General features: G+C 46.6%; 1 protein-coding gene across 4 annotated transcripts in view; it reads right to left on the bottom strand.

Annotated features, from left to right (window-relative positions):
• Positions 1-248: 248 nt before the first annotated feature.
• LOC137563684 (protein Wnt-2-like) overlaps positions 249-15881 on the bottom strand; it is a 142851-nt gene continuing 127218 nt past the window's right edge. For all 4 annotated transcript variants that reach the window (XM_068276433.1, XM_068276431.1, XM_068276432.1 and 1 more), the window contains exon 5: positions 249-532. In XM_068276433.1, the coding sequence (XP_068132534.1) occupies positions 303-532 (230 nt within the window). In that variant the 3' untranslated portion in view covers positions 249-302. The remainder of the gene's footprint in view (positions 533-15881) is intronic.

Below are 15881 nucleotides of genomic sequence, written 5' to 3'. Positions count from 1 at the left end.
TGAGCAGTAGTAAAAGCTGATGGCACTTCTGGCAGCACACGCTGGAATAATGCCCATGCGTAGGTAACTCTGCTCAGTTACCCCCCCCCCCTTGCTAAACACCACCATACAGACAAGATCTAGTATATACTTGTGTTTACTGGAAATTACACATCTTCAATAGATTGGCAGCACAAATATATATCTCAAGGACTTCATTTACAATATAAGTTATTATAATTTAATAATGTATAATAAAGGTGGTAATTTTCACAATGTATTTCTTCAGGACAGGAGCAGTAGTGAATTAGATATCAGCAGTTCTATATATTCTCCCCCCAGCCGGCATCCTTGGCAGCTTTACATGTATGCACATCCACAGTCTCCAGGCAGTCTTTACAGCGTACAGCGCAGCACCAGTGAAACTTACATTCACACTTTACCATCTTAGTGACCCGAGCAGTATCATATCCCCTTCCACAGCACATGACTTCACAACTGTCCATGCCACGGGATGACTGGTTGCACATTCTTCCTGCTGTTCCAAAGGAGCCTAAATCACAAAGTACAGTTACTGTTAGATTGTTGCGATTTTCTACTGTTAGCAAGTATAGTTAAAGATCTTTTAAAGGACATCTGATTTGAGAGTGATATGGAGGCTGCAGTTATATTTAAACAATGCAAACTGCATTGCCTGGCTTTCCTGCTGATCCTCTGCCTCTAATGCCTGGTACACACCATGCAGTTTCCAGATTGACAGGTCAAACCAATTTCCAACAGATCTGATCTCATTATTTTTCGGACCTATTTCGGATTACCTCTGTACAAAATTGATCAGAAATCAGATCGGACCTGTTGGAAATGATCGATTCCACCTGTCAATATGATGGGAAATTGAATGGTGTGTACCAGGCATAATACTTTGTAGCCATAGACCCTAAAAAGAATGCAAATCAGATGTTTGATCTAATCTGAATGGATTTGTTTCAGGTGTGTGATTCAGACACTTCTGTAGCCAAAGAGATCATCAAGAACAACAACCGGTCTTATAATAATAAGGAAATATGGCCACCTCCTTATCCCTCTCACTTCAGGTGTCCTTTGAGACAACCTAATATTTTATACAATAGAAAAGAAGAAAAATCTCACAACGCACCAGATTAGCAGAGTAAATGTAAGACTCATTTTTATTGGTATAAAAAAAGCAACATAATATTAGATCAGTAGGTATAAAACCACGAATATCACAATCACATACATAGGGGGACAAAGATAATCCAGCAAAGGGATAAAAAGCACCCTATAATAAGGGTGGGGTGGTTGCAAAAAATGATATACATGCGGTATTGGGCTAGCAGTAATAAATATATGGTATAATAATGTAATATAATATGTGGGCGGAACTTATACCTCAGCGCTGAAGTAAAAAGTCGCTAATAAATATGCAGAAATAACCTGTGTAAAAAAAAAAAAAATTATATATATATATATATATATATATATGCTATAGGTACAATCAAAATACAGTCAAGATGAGCTTACAAAATATACATGTCCCAGTAATGGTGAAGTCAACAAGATCTAAGTGTAGCCAAGCTAGGCTCAAATGTAACCAATCAAGTTGAAAACCATGTTCGCTGGACCTGCCAGCTATAAAGGGAAGTAGTGGAAGGAGCGATACAGGAGCGTGAGGCCGCAACCACCCGATGGAGGGTTTAACACGTGTCGCCAGCTAACTGCCGGCTTCCTCAGAGACCACTTTCCCCCTGTGTCGCTCACTACTTCCCTTTATAGCTGGCAGGTCCAGCAAACATGGTTTTCAACTTGATTGGTTACATTTGAGCCTAGCTTGGCTACTGTTTTGGTGACTTCACTGTTATTTTTGCATTACTAGGACATGTATATTTTGTAAGCACATCTTGTCTGTATTTTGATTGTACTTATAGCATATTGATATATATATATATATACAAATTTTTTTTTTACACATACCATATATTTATTACTGCTAGCCCAATACCGCATGTATATCATTTTTTGCAACCACCCCACCCTTATTATAGGGTGCTTTTTTATCCCTTTGCTGGATTATCTTTGTCCCCCTATGTATGCGATTGTGATATTCGTGGTTTTATACCTACTGATCTAATATTATGTTGCTTTTTTGATACCAATAAAAATGAGTCTTACATTTACTCTGCTAATCTGGTGCATTTTGAGATCCTTTTCTTCTTTTCTATTGTATTTGCCATTTGCTCTAGATACGCACATTTTACCCTTAATTATTATTTGCATAAGTTTGCGGTGCTCTCTGGACTTGCCTTTCTCAACCTAATATTTTATAATCTGAAGGTGCATGTATTGATCTCCCACTAGATTTCTGCATCTTCATAGGACACAGTCTTCCCTATCCCTGGTATGCCAGTGATCGAGTTTTCTCTATACACAGTCAAAAGGGGTACTCATTGAACATTCCTGGTCCTCACCAAAAGCCCCAGCTGCCCAGAACGGGAGTATGGTTTGATTCACATGGCAGAATTTGAGTGGCAGTGAGGTGCGGCATGGTTTTTTGGACCCAAACTATAGAGTTCAGACTGGGGAATGCCCACAGGTGAACACTCACCCCCCACGTGATTGGACTTTAAAAAGAAACTTTAGTGCGGACTGCCATTTCCCATTATTGTTGCTAAAATTATTTTGGCTTTTTGCAATCTCATCTGTGCCACACTAATATAGGGCTGCACAAATCCCAAGTGCAAATTAGCCAAGGCTCTTTAAAGGACACCCGAGGTAAAAAAAAACTAATGAAATAAACAATTATCTTCCTTCTCCTAAAAAAAAGACTTAAGGTATTCCACAGTTTTATTTTATATTTAAAGAGAACCCGAGGTGGGATTTACTTATGCTAGTGGGGCACAGAGGCTGGTTGTGCACACTAACACCAGCCTCTGTTGCCCCATGGTGTGCCTCCAAGACCCCCCTGCGCGCCGCTATACCCCCCGCAGTGCTGGCGACACGCAGCGTGTCGCCAGCACAATGTTTACCTCTCGCTTGTCTGTTAGCGCCACTCCCCCGCCTCCTCCGTATCGGCGCTACCCACCCGCGTCACTTCCCTCCCGCTGATTGGAGGGAAGTGACGCGGGCGGGTAGCGCCGATATAGAGGAGGTGGGGGAGCGGCGCTAACAGACAGGCGAGAGGTAAACATTGTGCTGGCGACACGCTGCGTGTTGCCAGCACTGCAGGGGGTATAGCGGCGCGCAGGGGGGTCTTGGAGGCACACCATGGGGCAACAGAGGCTGGTGTTAGTGTGCACAACCAGCCTCTGTGCCCCACTAGCATAAGTAAATCCCACCTCGGGTTCTCTTTAAAGCTATTTTTCAGGTTTTTACTGTTGTATTGTTTTTTCTCAATGACACATTCATTGAAGTATGCCAGAGCTAAAATCTATGAACTAATTACCCTTTTTATCTCGTTCCTGCTCTCAGAAGCCATTTTCTGCTAGGAAAGTGTTTTACACTTATAATTTCTTACCAGTGAGGGTCACACTGTAGTCTGACTCAGTCCTGACTCAGACAGGAACTGCCACTTACATACCTGATTAACTCTATCAGACAGAGAAAGGAAAAAAAAAAGGAACACATAACAGTTATTTGTGTGCTAGGCACTGTACATACACATGTCTATCTCATGTCACGTCGGGTATCCTTTAAAAACAACAGTCAGTTTCCTAAATTCCATATTAACCAGTAGAGTGGTCTCGAACCTCTGATTTTAGGTTCGCGAACCTCGAACGCGAACATGCTGAAAAAGTTTGCATGCGAACTTTCGAACCGCCATAGACTTCAATGTGCAGGCGAACCTTCAAAACTACAAACATTAATTGTGGCCACTAAAGTGATGGAAAAGAGGTTTCAAGGGGTCGAACACCTGTAGGGGGGCATAGCGGAGTGGGATACACACCAAAAGTCCTGGGGGAAAATCCGGATTTTACGCACAGTGGGGTTTAAGGGCAGAAATCCCATTTTATTGCTAAATTGGAGGCCTAAAGTGCTTTAAAACATCTTGCATGTGTATACATCAATCAGGTAGTGTAATTAGTGTACTGCTTCACACTGACTAAACTCACTGTGTAACACACCGCAAACAGCTGTTTGTGTAGTGACGGCCATGCTGGACTGGTGCACACCATGGCGAGAGTGCAAGCGATGGTGGTTTTCAAGCCCATACGGTCGGGCTGAGGTAACTGAGGTGCAGTGAACATGAAGAGGTATGCACGGTCGGACTGGTATTACAAATTTGCAGCTGTCCCACACAGGTGCAGTGAACAGTTATGCAGTGACTGGTACTATATAACACTGCGTGCTGGCACGCAGGTGCAGTGAACAAGAACAGGTATGCACGGGCGGACTGGTATTATAAATGTGCAGTGAAAAGGTAGGCACTGAATGTGCTTGGGCCTTGCACAGTATAGCAATTAGCAAGGGCCAGCTGCAACACACAGGGCTGTATAATTCAGTGTCAGTGGCACACAAAAAAAAAAGTTCACAAGAACAATTAGCTCTGAAAAGAGCTCTTTTTGTGGTGCTTTTCAACAAATATCAGCTAGGAGCAAGCTACAAGAGCCTAACTAAGCTTTCCCTGATCCCTGCAGTAACTCTCTCCCTTCTCTCACTACTGCAGCAACACCGAGTGAGATAATGGCCTACGCAGCTGCCTTATATAAGGGGGGGGGGGGGTCCAGGAGGGAGTGCAGCCTGATTTGCTGTCATGTGTCTGCTGACTGTGATGTAGAGGGTCAAAGTTTAGCCCAATGATGTAGTACAGGGGCGAGTCAAACTTGCCATAAAGTTTGCGTTTCGACGCGAACCACATATGTTCGCGGCCGAACGTTCGGGACAACTCTATTAACCAGCTCCATATGTGGCATATTAAAGTCTATATTCTATTTGCAGCCTCTGCCAGGGCATAGATATCCAATATCCTGAGTCCATGCGCTCCTGCTACAGTCAACAGCCAAATTAATTGGCTCCTGACGCTGTGATCACAATAAGCCAATTACAATAATCACAAAGGAAAAGTAGAGCATTGTACCATGTCACCCATCAGTAAAAGCAATAAAAAAATACATTTAAAAGGAGGCTCTTGCACTGTACCTAACCCCTAGCCCCCCTTCCCCCCAGGGGATTCTTACCTCAGAGGGGGAAGTCTCTGGATCCTGAGGCTTCCCCATCCTCCTAAGCCTCAGGAATCAGCGCTGGCTCCCCCAAAACCATGGCCATTGATGATGTCGGCTGTGGAGCAGGAGCACCTGCAACATGTACCTACTAGGATCCAGCGCAGGCGCAGTAGCAGCTTTCCGAACGGGCTCAGGTGGAAATAGCCGAGCCCATTCGAGTCTGCTCTACTGCACAGGGGCGAGGAGTCTGCGCAGTAGAGCAGAGCTGAACCGGCTTGGCTATTTCCGCCTGAGCCCGTTCGGAAAGCTGCTACTGCCCTGGATCGTGGTAGGTAAAAATTTATATTTTACGTGTTTGGAGGCTGCCAACGCTGGATCCCAGAGGGTGAGGAGGATTATAAGTAAGTGGGGGGGGGGGGGGGGGGGGGGGGGGAGGAGGAGTTAGGCCTGGGACTTTTCTAAGCGCTAGTTTAGATTTGTAAAGCTCTTGCTAATTGTAAGGCTATGGGTATTTAAAAAAAAAATCACATTCCTCAAGTGGGATCACACCAATAGCATTACATTAGTAAGAGGTTTTCAAATCACAAGCGCTTGGAAAAGCACTACAAGTGGGTCCAGGCCTAAAGGTGCGTACACACGCACCACGGCCGCCAACGACGGGTCCGTCAGACCCTCCCACTGGGCGGACTTTCAGGCGACAGTAACGCATGTGTACGCACTGTCGGCGGACTGATAAGGCTGTTTCTGAACGATCGGCCAAGCGGATCGCTCAGAAACAACCTTATCAGTCCGCCAACAGTGCGTACACACGCACTACTGTCGCCTGAAAGTCCACCCAGCGGGAGGGTCTGATGGACCCGTCGTTGGCGGCCGTAGTGCGTGTGTACGCACCTTTAGTTACAGATCATTTTTAAGGGGCCAGTTCCTGCCATCCAATCAATTGATTAAAATGCCCCCTCTCTATACTAATGGCTTTCTCTCCCACAGGTATTGGCAATGGTAAATTGTCCTTCAGGACAAATGCTGCGATTTGCCTCTTTCTGATGTAAACTAAATTAAGAGGGGCCATTATAGTCAAGCATACCTCATGGTCAGTAATCTGTCAGTACTCGTATAGTATATTCTACTAGTGGCCATCTCCGTCACCCTTTTGTACTGGGCATCTTTTTTACATGTATGCACAACATACTGTACACAGATTTCATCTCAAAATCTACCAGACATCTGTGGAGCCGCCTCCACCTGTTGGCCCTCAGGACTCCCCATGTAATGTGTTCACCCCAAGCCTGTGGTGAGTGCTGTAGCGGAACTCACGCTTACCTTTCCGCTCCTCCAGTATCTATCCCTCCATTGCCCCTGGGATATGGGACTGGTGGTATGTGTGTGACCATGTACAGGTCTCACAGGCGCTTGGCAGTGATGGAGAGGAGCACACAACTGTTACCCCGGGGGAATGCATTTCGTGAGGTGAGGGGGACCAGCCCTGGGGGTACATCGGTCATCCAATGGACCACCCAACCGTTTCCTTTTAAGCGAGATATTTCCAGCATGCTGGATCAAATCAATTTCAGCCGGACAACAATGGAAATTAAAATTAGGAGGTCATGTTGCTGTATCGACCGCTGGCAGATTCAAGCTTGGGTAATGCATGAACACCTGTAGACTACTTACATACTTTAAAAATTGTCACCGGACACAATAAAACTATTCTTGGCGAATGTGTTTTTGGGGGTAGTTTTCTTCTTGGCGAACATTTTGAGGGGTAGATTAGGAAGGAGTGCTGTACAGCCCCACTGCTCAGCTACCAGCTGTGTTCTGCTGTATGGGGATGGGAGGATGGGTGAGTGGCATCCCACCACTGAAACAATACTATGGCAGTCAGGTGACAGCAAGCCATCATGCTGTAATGCCGCAGGGGACACCAATAACATCAGAGGACACCTGAACACATATTTCACTTGAACTTATCACAAAAATATTTGGGGATGATGAAAATCTACACTTCACAGGTCGTTCAATCATTACACGTTGGTGAGTATGCTCCATTAATATCAAACAGAGAAAACCTACAAAATGCTGAAAGACCTTCCCCTACGCTTGATGACATCAGAAAGCAAACTGGTACATTTGATCAACATATGTATCCATATCAATCCGACAAAACGGACCAGAATGAGCTGAATCCAAAGCTGCCAGAAGCTGTACTGACACTCTTTTTACCATTTTGGAATCTGTTCACTCATTGACAGTGGCGGCGCCAGGGGGGTGCTTGGGGGTGCTCAAGCACTCCCTAATTTTGTCCAAGCACCCCCAAAGCACCCCCTGGCATGAACTGACTTCAGGCGTCTTAGAGACGCCGAGTCAGTTCACAGCGGCAGCCCGGCGCCGCAGGCAGGGCTACGGTAAGATGGTCGCCCGAAGCCCTCCACTGCAGACTAGGAGTCTGCAGGGCTTCAGGCGGCCATTTTCCCGTAGCCCTGCTCGCCGGGTAATGCAGGCTGCAGGAAGGAAGAGGATCGTGGGAGCTGAGCTGCGCGCCACAAGGAGGTCGGGAGAGGAGGAGGTCGGAACAGGAGGTCTGAGTAGGTGAGTAAATGGGTTTTTCTTTTCTTTTTCAGGTGGTGCTGCTGATTGTGATCAGAACTGCTGAGCATTGTGCATATTGGGGTCAGATCTGCTGAGCATTGTACATATTGGGGTCATATCTGATAAGGATTGTGCATATTGGGGTCATATCTGATAACGGTTGTGCATATTGGGGTCATATCTGATAACGGTTGTGCATATTGGGTTCATATCTGATAACAGTTGTGCATATTGCGATCATATCTGATAACGGTTGTGCATATTGGGGTCATATCTGATAACGATTGTGCATATTGGGGTCATATCTGATAACAATTGTGCATATTGGGGTCATATCTGATAACTATTGTGCATATTGGGGTCATATCTGATAACGATTGTGCATATTGGGGTCATATCTGATAACGATTGTGCATATTGGGGTCATATCTGATAACGATTGTGCATATTGGGGTCATATCTGATAACGATTGTGCATATTGGGGTCATATCGGATAACGATTGTGCATATTGGGGTCATATCGGATAACGATTGTGCATATTGGGGTCATATCGGTTAACGATTGTGCATATTGGGGTCATTGAACGTGTTTTTTGTTCAAATCTGCTCACATTACGTGTATTTCCTTGAGAAAACCAGCACAATTATGTGAATTTTCTGGGGAAAGGGTCACCAAAACTTGGGCCCTCTGTCTTTGCGTTGCACTTTTAAAGGGAACCCGAGGTGAGAATAATATTGAGGCTGCCATATTTATCTCCTTTTAAGTGATACCAGCTGCCTGGCTGCCGTGTTGGACCTCTGCCTCTAATTCTTTCAACCATAGACCCTGAACAAGCAAGCAGCAGAACAGGGGTTTCTGACAATATTGTCAGAACTGACAAGATTAGCCATTTTTAATTGATGTCACAATAAAGAGCTTTATACTTTTGGAAGTGCCAGCCTCCATCGTGTTTGCTGACAAGATTAGCTGCATGCTTGTTTCTGGTGTAATTCAGTTCACTACTGCAGCCAATAGATCAGCAGGGCTGCCAGGCAACTAGAATTGTTTAAAAGGAAATAAACATGGCAGTCACCATATCACTCTCACCCTGGGTTCACTTTAAATTACAGTTAGCCCTGCCCTCATCCGGTCATGACCACGCCCATTGCTTCGCGTGCCGCAGGTTGTAGCCACACCCATTTTTTGCCGCGGTCGTCAGCTCCCCCGGAAATTGGTCCAGCACCTGCATAGCACCCCATAAAAAAAATTCCTGGAGCCACCACTGCTCATTGAGGAGAATGGACTGCCTAGAAAATCAGCTGCACAGGTTAGAAGCTTGTCAATCATTTCCCCCATCTGGACTAATCCACTGCCTGGTAGCATATATGGACACCCCCGTATCAGTCTCTGTAAGGAACTTGCAATCTTTCAAGAAAAGCCCCTCTAAGTATTTACAGGCAGCAGAATACATAAGAACTAAAATCTAGCTTCACTGTTTCATAACATACCAGAAATAAGAAATGTCAATATTATACCCCAGTCATCAGCTAGATTTCAAGCATCATCCTCCAGTGTGGGTGGGTATGAATCAGACTGGTGGTTTGGGGAAATGCAATTTATGGACATACAAGCATCGTTTCATACTAATAGTGGCACATAATCCAAACCACAAACCTCTGCTACAGCTAGTAGAGACCACAATCCGCTAAACATAAAATGTATTCAGATACTGCTGTGCTCACCATTACAAGCAATTATAATAATCGGAGTATTCAAAGTCTTTCTAGCTGTGTCATGAGAGCTGTAAAATTGTGGATGTTCGTTCTGCATTTAAAATCAAATTATCAACACAATTTACAATATAAAGACACCATGCTGAAGGTGTATATGTTAAGAGATCATAACTTGTTACATAATGATATTCTGCCATCAAACTCTGGTTAAAAGAGGAACTCCAGTGAAAATAATGTAATAAAAAAATGCTTCATTTTTACAATAATTATGTATAAACGATTTAGTCAGTGTTTGCCTATTGTAAAATCTTTTAAATCCCTGATTTACATTCTGACATTTATTACATGGTGACATTTTTACTGTTGGCAAGTGATGTAGCTGCTGCATGCTTTTTTTGGCAGTTGAAAACAGCTGTAAACAGCTATTTCCCACAATGCAACAAGGTTCACAGACAGGAAACTGCCAGGAGTACCACGGTCCTCAGAGTTTCTTGTGGGAGGGGTTTCACCACAATATCAGTCATACAGCACCCCCTGATGGTCTGTTTGTGAAAAGGAATAGCTTTCTCAGGTAAAAGGGGGTATCAGCTACTGATTGGGATAAAGTTCAATTCTTGGTCGCAGTTTCTCTTTAACTGAATTAGGGCACAATTTGTGCTCAATGCAGTTCTGCAAGTGAAACCTCATTGCGTATACAGGGTCTGATAAAACTCTACAACTGGGTAAAACAATGCATGCATTTGCCAGTTCACATTTGGATGTAGACTGACATACATTATACAATAGAACACCGCAAGTTTATCTATATCATTTGAAAATTAGGCGCAGCTAGAATAGTATTCAGTTTTCTGTTCTGAGTGCATTCTATGAATGAGAATGTGGTAATTCTTAACACTGTAAATTACAGAGTGGTGGTGTAACGATCGGTGAAGCACAGAGAGGATCTGATTACCAGTGATCTGCAGAATCACTGGGAATACAGATGTATACCGGATTATAAGTGATCTGCAGTATCACCGATAATCCGATATACCAGCTAACCTCTGTTCACCTGAGTAGAGTGTTTGGTGTAACAGTAACACTTAGAGGTCTAGGCCTCAGTGCAGTAAAGAGTACTGCACGGATTCCTTCCGAAGACCTGAACCCTCCAAGGCGGGAGGAGTCAGGCTGACAGTAGGAAGGATTGTCTGAAAGTGACACTCTGGAGGAAGTGTCACTAACAGGACGGGGAACCGCAGTGTTCTCCCCAGAATTTTTTTCCAGCCGGGTGGCATGAAAAAGTAGCCGGGTGCTGCATGAAGGGGGAATGCAGGACCGGTGAAACTCTGCTTACAGCATAAGAGGAGGGTGAGGAGGTGAGCTGATGACAGCCTGGTGCTCACCAACATTAGCCAGGTGAAGCAGCACCCGTCTAAAAGAGCATGGGGAGAACACTGAACATGGGTGTTATAGTTGCACTTTATACTAGGGTAATTATTGCATTTAATGTGGGGGTAGGGGTGTTGCATTTCATAAAGGGGGGGGGGGGGGTGATTTTTGCATTTCATATGGTTATTTGCTGCTGGGCTCAAGGGGTATTGCAGATAGTAAACAGGGGTCAGTATCCTACTAAATGATCTGCAATACCCCTCAACCCCAGCAGCCATATGAAATACTGTGACATGCATGTGAAGGTGCAAGAATCGCCCCCCACACACTGTGCTTTCAAGCCAACAACACAGGATCTATGTTCCACATTTACTTTTTTCTTGCAGCAGTGGGCAACTGTTTACAGACTTTGCCCACCTAGCACAGCCAGGGCTGGATATGCAATTTTTTACTGCCCTAGGTCAACTTTTCACAACTGATCTCTGGCAGATTCAATCACTGTGATTGAATCTGCCAGATGCTGAAAATCAGGTAATGTATGGACACTTTAGATCTTATGAGCTACCAAACAAGCAGGCCGAGAGAAACAGCACTGAGGAGCAGCCTCCATCCCCAGCAAGTCAGCTAATCTAAATTGCAGCTGACTGTAGTCATTGTTTGTTTTCCCAGGTTCCCTAGCTTGAGAGCCCCTAGACTATCTGCAGACTTTGCACTATATCAGATACAAAGAAAAAGTGCATTAGCAGAGGTCTCATACCAGTGGAAGGGCAATCATCAGTTAATTTACAAGTTCTGAACTTCTCCTGGCATCAGCACAGCGTGCCGTGCATCAGAGGAGATAAACAGCCAGGAAACAGAGGGGGGCGGGGCGGCAGATCTTGCCGTGCACTGCCCTATCCTATCTCGAGCTGCCTAGAAGGGATGGGACTGTCTGCTGAAATGTATGGAGCCAGGACACTAGGACAGAGGAGAGACGCTGTGGATTCTCTCGGGGGAGGGGGAGAGAGTGTCTGCAGTTTCAGGCTCTCTACCCGGACGGTCTAAAGTCACACAGGACTAGCATGCCTGCTCACGTGTATCCTGGCCGCCTTCGCTAGCTGAGCTGCCTGCAAGTTAGTTATAACACAAGTGAATGAAAATGCAAGCACAGGCAGCCAGCTAAGCGGGGCGGCTGACAATTGACTAGGAATAGGCTTTCAGTACTCACACGTCCCACTGATTTCGCCGTCCTGCCCCTTATAACCCGCCCAGCCAATCACTGATCAACTTTGAAGCAGGAGGTGACACAGGCAGAGGAGCGCTCCTGCAGTGTACAGCGGAGGCTTTCGCTAATGTGCGAGAGCCGATCGCTGATTTATAGCAGGCAATGGAATGCTCCTGCCTGCAGAATGTTTACAGCACCAGCTTTAGCTAGGTAGGCGGGCGGGAATACAAATCAGCCGGGCGGCCCGCCCACTTAAATAGTCCTGGGGAGAACACTGAACCGCCTCCAATAGTGAGGTCGGTTCTCGAGGTCGGACAAGCCAAGTCGTTAACACACGGACAGATAAGGTACAAATACAGAAGGTGGAGGCGGAGTCTAAAGTACAGGCAGGGTTCGGTAACAGGGTATCAGAAATATCGAGGTACAAGATCAGGAGGCAGAAACAGAGTCTAAGGACGAGCCGGGGTTCGGCAACAGAGTATCAGAAATATCAAGGTACAAGATCAGAGTTCAGGAGGATAGTCAAGCAGGCAAAAAGTCATAACAGATAATCACAATCAAACTAGTACTTTAGCTATCAACAGAATCTAGCTAAGTGTAGGATTACAGCTCCAGCTGGTCCAGGCACACTTAAGGATCTTGTGTAAATAGAATATGAGTGGTAGGCACAGTGGACGTCTGCTTCAGGGAGGGTTTCACTCACTGGTACTGGAGTATAGGGTACCACCTTTGGCGTGCTCAGATTGGAATATTAGATGCAGTATATATCATGTAAAAAGGAGAACAAAATCTTGCACCGCTCCAAGGTCCTTTATTCTATCAGTTCAATCTTCATACATATACATATACATTCATGTCCATCTTGTAAATATAGAAATGTATTCAAACATACCCTGATGGAGTCCTGGCTGTGGGGCAATGTGGGGCGGCAGCGGCCTGCCTGACGACCGTTTCGCTCAACGAGCTTCCTCTGAGGCTCCGTGCGCGTTGGACATCCCATATTGGGGGACTTTTATATTACCCATCGGTAATTCCGTGTTCCGGGCACGTGACGCCGCTACGCATCACTTCCTGTCCACGTCAGCCGCATGCACGCGTACTGTATGACGCGTGTCATGCGCATATCTGGACAGGAAGCGAAATGCGTTCCACGCTGGAACACACAGTCCTCCGTCCGCATCGGGTGCGCGCACGCGTACCACATGACGCATGCGGACACACCTGTCACAGGAGCCCTCGTGGCTGACCGCACTTAGCCTTCTAAACGGTGCCAGCGCACAGATCGTGCGAACTCTGGTCGCAGTCAATGCGCAGGAACCGTTAAGAATTAGCCGCAGACAACTCAGAAGGGAGCCTGTGAGACACGGGTGATTACAACGTCACCTACTGGTTCAGAGTAAACTGCCACCACCGCGGTTACTATGGGACCGTGGGGCCCACTAACTGACTGACTAATCCTGCGAATAAAACGGTTAAACACACGATATTCTGTCTAGCCAACAACAAACAAACAGTAGCGTATCTTCAGAGACCCGGGATCATTTCTGTGTGTGCTGATAAGCAGGGTAGCGGAAAGTGAATGACTTGGAGAAAGTCGTTTATTCACGCAATATAAATAATTAATATATACAGACAATTATGAAGATCAACAATTATGAAAACAGTAATAGCCAGTATGAAAAATAAAAGAAGGGAGAAAATTACTTAGTTCCTGGAAAGATGTCCTTATTGTGGGAAGAATCATAAAGTCCTTGGTTTCAAAGTCCAGAGTTCAGACCAGGTGGATGCCAGCATATCCTCAAGCTGGCATCTGATGAGTGCAAGATGTTTCAGTGTGGAGGACGCTGAGTTTTGGCTCCTCTCCCATTCTTATGCCCCTGATTCAGTAGGAGGAAGTGAGGGCGGGCCCACACACCCCCTTAGAACATGAGATGAGTCCTGCCCTTGTCCTGGAGACCAGAAATCATGCCTTAACCATATATGGGCTCTATCTCACAGAACCGTACAGGTCAGGGCAGATTTACTAATATTTTCAGGTCTGCCTCGATGTACCCAGCAGTCTGATACCAAACATGAGGGGTGGGACCCCTGTGGTACCATTAGGGCACTGTTGAACTGCCTAACGGGCAGTCTTTACCTCAGAAGGTTCTGAAATGTGCTCAGAACCAACGCCAGGCAGGGCCCTACCTGCTCTGTTAGTTTGGAGGGTCTGCCAGCCTGGCAACACAGAAAATATGATACATATAGCAGTTTATGGAATATGAGAGACCCCTGGGATTTATACCAGGTCATTCCCAGGCAAAGGTTCTTTGAAGTTGGCAGCAGCAAGCCACATGTCGGCTCCCTGCTGGGAAAAGGAGTCGGAGTGTCTGAGTTCCCTCACTCTAAATTGGTTCTGTCATGGTGTTTGTCACCTTATACCTGATGGATGGGCCATCAGCACAGCTTGAAGCCAGGGACTCTCTGGGCCCAGGCTCATTAGCATATCAAAAGGGCCATCCTGCAGTTAAGGTGATGCTATTCCTCTGCTAAGAAAGGACTGCAGACCTCCTACACAATAAATCCAGATTCTATCGATTTGAAGCGCAATCGACGCAGAGAATCGAGTGCGATCGCTTTTCTTCACGGGCGGTTACAGGACGCGCCTGCGGCCCCGCAACCGTCCGTGACAGCCCTCCCTGGGGAGAAGGCAGATAGACATTCATCAGCAAGATGTGTGTCGTTGCCGCTAACCTGCGAGATCTGATCTAGTTCCCCGTTGGCGCTCTGGGGTCGGCTGCCCGCTGCGGGTCGGCCAACCTGGCTGACGGGTCTCGGGTTGCCGGTGCGGCGGGAAAACCTATTGGAGCCTGTGGCTCGGTTCCCCTGGACCGGTCGCAGTCTGCTACCCTCAGGGTTGACCCGACATGGACCGTTCTGGACAGGGCGTTTGCGCCACTGCAGTCGGGCGTGGTGTCTGCCGGGACTGCTGACAACGGGCAGTGGGTTGGTTAGGTCAACAGCCAGCCCACGCAGGGTTCCCCTGCCAAGTGGCTGTGGACCCAAGGGAACCCCGCGGGAATCCCTGGACCTTCCCAGCTCCTGACAGACGGCACATGCCCTGCAGTAGTTCGCTACATCCCTGTTCATCCGGGGCCAATAATACTGTTTCCGAATACCGGCAAGTGTCTTGCGGACACCCGAGTGCCCTGTCAGAGGATTACCATGTGCGGATTTCAGCACATGTCCCCTGAACGCACTCGGGACCACAAGCCATTTGGTATTCGCGTGTGATCTACCGGTAGGGGGCTGTACAGACTCACTGTACAGTCTCCCACCTTCCCAGTACACCTTGAAAGCGGCCCCGTCTGCGAGGGGCTCAGCGGCTTGCTGCCGGAGCACCTCCAGGTTTGGGTCACTTTGTAGTGCGGCTGAGAATACGGCGCTGTCAGTTTCAGCCAACTGGCTCATGTCACACGAGGCCAGCGGCTGAAAGGTCTCATCCCTGCGGTCAGAGGAGGGGGAGGAGGCCGGAACCCCCTCCACCTGTTCTGAGCTCGGGTTCCGAGCAGTGCAGCTGCGCGGTATGGCTAGCACAGGTACACTGTCAGAATGGCACATATTGGCATTACCTACATCATTGTCACAAGCATTTATAACAGTAACAGGAACATTTTCATCACAGACAGTTTGTACAGTAAACTCAGGTACAGTTACAGCATCATCACAACAGACAGTCTGTACATCAAACTCAGGTGCCTTTGAAGCAGGCACTATTGAACCGGGTACCCTTGAACTGGGCACATTTAACCCACCTCCCCCTGGTGCTCCCCCAAGTGTATAAAGTACCTGGTGGTGGGTGGAGAGTCCGTCT

This window comes from Hyperolius riggenbachi, chromosome 3, assembly GCF_040937935.1.
Source record: "Hyperolius riggenbachi isolate aHypRig1 chromosome 3, aHypRig1.pri, whole genome shotgun sequence".
Taxonomy (NCBI): Eukaryota; Metazoa; Chordata; class Amphibia; order Anura; family Hyperoliidae; genus Hyperolius; species Hyperolius riggenbachi.
The sequence above is the reverse complement of the archived record's forward strand: the minus strand, read 5'-3'. Positions and strand labels throughout refer to the sequence as shown.